Source organism: Eucyclogobius newberryi, unplaced genomic scaffold, assembly GCF_026437365.1.
Source record: "Eucyclogobius newberryi isolate DKJ021-1_F unplaced genomic scaffold, fEucNew1.0.hap1 SCAF_2, whole genome shotgun sequence".
Taxonomy (NCBI): domain Eukaryota; kingdom Metazoa; phylum Chordata; class Actinopteri; order Gobiiformes; family Gobiidae; genus Eucyclogobius; species Eucyclogobius newberryi.
In genome coordinates this window covers 40,661,347-40,664,340 of record NW_027315834.1, presented here as the reverse complement: position 1 = coordinate 40,664,340, position 2,994 = coordinate 40,661,347, and the positions used below count along the sequence as shown (strand labels likewise).

The 2,994-nt window shown below is 39.1% G+C and overlaps 1 protein-coding gene across 1 annotated transcript in view; it reads right to left on the bottom strand.

The window, feature by feature from the left end:
* The window catches only part of LOC140367438 (programmed cell death 1 ligand 1-like), a 3,519-nt gene extending 897 nt beyond the window's left edge, over positions 1 to 2,622 (bottom strand). The window contains exons 1-6 of the mRNA XM_072453919.1: positions 2,567 to 2,622; positions 2,059 to 2,324; positions 1,744 to 1,840; positions 1,249 to 1,509; positions 977 to 1,090; positions 228 to 278 (exon numbers count right to left, since the gene is read on the bottom strand). Of these exons, the coding sequence (XP_072310020.1) occupies positions 228 to 278; positions 977 to 1,090; positions 1,249 to 1,509; positions 1,744 to 1,840; positions 2,059 to 2,324; positions 2,567 to 2,621 (844 nt within the window). The 5' untranslated portion in view covers position 2,622. The remainder of the gene's footprint in view (positions 1 to 227; positions 279 to 976; positions 1,091 to 1,248; positions 1,510 to 1,743; positions 1,841 to 2,058; positions 2,325 to 2,566) is intronic.
* Positions 2,623 to 2,994: the final 372 nt, after the last annotated feature.

Genomic DNA, 2,994 nt, shown 5'->3' with positions numbered 1-2,994 from the left:
TGAGTATTTGCACTTATTTGAGTAGCTTACTTGTACTTACTAATCAATTGGTTCAAACAATTTAATTTTTCTATTTTTGTACAAAATATTGATCAGAAATGCTATAAAAGTTGCATTAAACGGTAACGAGTAACTAGTGTCTGAGTTTTGGCAAATGTACTTAATTGAGTACATTTTTGGCCACATAGCTGTACTTTTACTTTCCACCGCGGCTTTAAATAACTTACTTTGATTTATTTTGGTGTTTTCTTCATCGTTGATTGAATCTTTTTGGTTTGCTGTAAAAGAAAACAAAAGAAGATGTATTATTCAGATGTTACAGAACAGAAACTGCCTGAATTCTTTTTAGACAATTGTTCATTTTCGGGACGCGTCTCATTGTGTTCAGATGACATGATTTCGGGACAGGACTTGTAATGTAATGCACACCTGTCGGTAATGCAAACGCCCGCCTCAGAGCATCCACCAGGTTTCTGCTGCTGGGACTTCTGAACCCTACAAGATAAAAGCATGTTACCGGTAAATGTAAGTGAATGTGTCAACATGAGTCAACTGAAACAGGGGATGTGTTCATAGCTACACATAGAAATTCTCAGTCAAATTCCCCTTCCCCTACGCTAGGTGTTTCCAAACTTTGTAGTCATTAGCAGCTATGATCGTGAACAAAACATCCCCCAAAATGGCATTAATTGTGATTAAGGGGAAAGCACCCGAGGTTAGCTTGCCAAATGTAACACAATAACCTTAAGTAATCCAGGAAAGAGAAAGTATCTATCAAGGAAATAATTATCAAAGGATCCATAGAGCGATGAGTGAAACCCAACCAGTGATTATACAAACATCAGTTGTTTTGATGGACTTTTTGAGGATCTTTTCTATTCAAAAGACATAGCATTTTGATATTTTGTGAGTTGCTATGGATACGGTCCTCGCTTGAAACACATAAATAGTGTTCAACAGGTTTAAAATATATTACCTTTTTGCATAAGTTTACAGCCCACAAAAACCAAAACGATGCCAACTAGAGACAGCGCTAAGCACAAAAGCACAATGAGGACAGTGTTTCGTTTGGTCGGGACGGGAATATCATCTGCAAAAGTCAAAACAAAAGCAATGGTTAATGTTAAACATCCTTTTTTACAGCAATTGTTGCGTAAAGACACACACAATACACACATGACTCTCAACAACCGCAGTGGAAAGAACCAAATATACCAATTCAATCCACAGATGTTGGTGTCACTCTACCTGGAATCTGAATAGTTGCTGAGTAATCCGAGAAATGACATGTGTAGTTGTTCATTTCCAATGATGTCACGTTTATTTGAGAAGTGACTTTGAAAAGCTGGTCTGCTGTTGTTTGGATGGTTGTAGTGGGCTTCACTACAGCCTGTTGTCCGTTGTACCACGTGACGTGGGGTTGTGGATATCCTTCTGACTGACAGGTCAGTCTCACTTGCTCCTGTTCTGAAACCTTCTCAATGCTTTTATCGATGCTTCTAAATGGAGCTGTGAAAAGAGCAGATCAGAGACTTAGGCCTTTAGAAGAAACTATCCAAACCAATGTATTTTGGGCCCTACTTCATTTATCTAGATTATCCTGACACAATGGGGTTTAGGAAATGTTTCTAGCGTTTACCATTTCATAGGCATTAAACGTCTTAAATGTGTCCCTTCCTTGTTTGCAATAATGAAATAATGACTAATACAGTATTTGTCCATAAATACGCTCGCTGTACTCACCAAATACAGACAAAGTTAAAGTTCCATAATCTGCTCCAGCCACAGTTTGCACATAACATTGATATTTTCCACTGTCACTTATTTTGAGATTGGACACCTGCAGTGAGACAAAATGAACAATTACACTCTGCGGTGAGCTGAGATAAGACATTATCACACCAGCTTATGACCACACATGCAGTAAAACTGACACTTATGGAGGGAAGGACACACTTCACATCAATAATACACTCGACCAAAGGGAATACGTGATATAAAGTTTTGTTTGAAGGTTAGTTGTAATATATCCCGTGTAAAGTGTGTGCGGGTTGTGACCTGGAGTTTGGCCCAGCCTCGCTGTATCTCATCCGTCAGAAGTCGCACTCGGCCTCTGTAGTCTGGATGCTGGGTGGTCAGTCGCTCCACCGCGTTGTCCATGCGGTACACTTCCCGAACCTCTCCACCAGGAGTGATCCAGTGCCAGATTACTTTGATGCCAGAGAGAGCGGTGGGTGATGGAGTTTGAAAACCACATCCCATCACAACATCACCTCTGAATTCAGACTTGTACTCGCTTTTATCAACCTGGACAGTAAATAATCCTGTAAGAAAAGTACATCTGTTATCTGGGAAATAACATTACAATACATAATACACAAAGCCTGTATGACTGTGTGTACTATAAATAGAGGGGTATGTTTTGTCAGGTTCTCTTTGTGGTCGCTAGAATTCATTATTACAATCTTATAAAACTTCAATAAATCACTAGATATTTGTCTCCGGATTTACAAAATAAACAAATCATAACAGCAATAATGTTAAATCAATTAAAGTCATCACTCACCTGATGCAAATGTCAAAAAGAAGACACGTAACATGAGCCATGTGATCCAGGCCATGGACGCCTGAGGAAGAAGGACAAATGTTAATGTCAGAAACAACGGAAACAGAAACGTCTCAAACAAAGTGAAAATGTCTGTAAAGTGTGAATGACCAACAGACGTGTATATTATACTGTGGCGTTGTGTAGTATTAATTGTTAGTAGCTTTTCTCCATGGTTTGACTGAAATTTTCTAGTATGGCATTAAACTTCTCCATCCCTGTTACAGGTCAGATCTGTGGCGAGGCGATCCCGCTCACAGTAAGAATGAATGTTTCCACAAGGCAATTTTGACAATAAAAACACCCGTATTTGAATGAATGTCGGATAAATAGGCTATGGTAATGCCATAATGTGGAACATTTCAATGCGGACACAGAAGAGGGGTGAT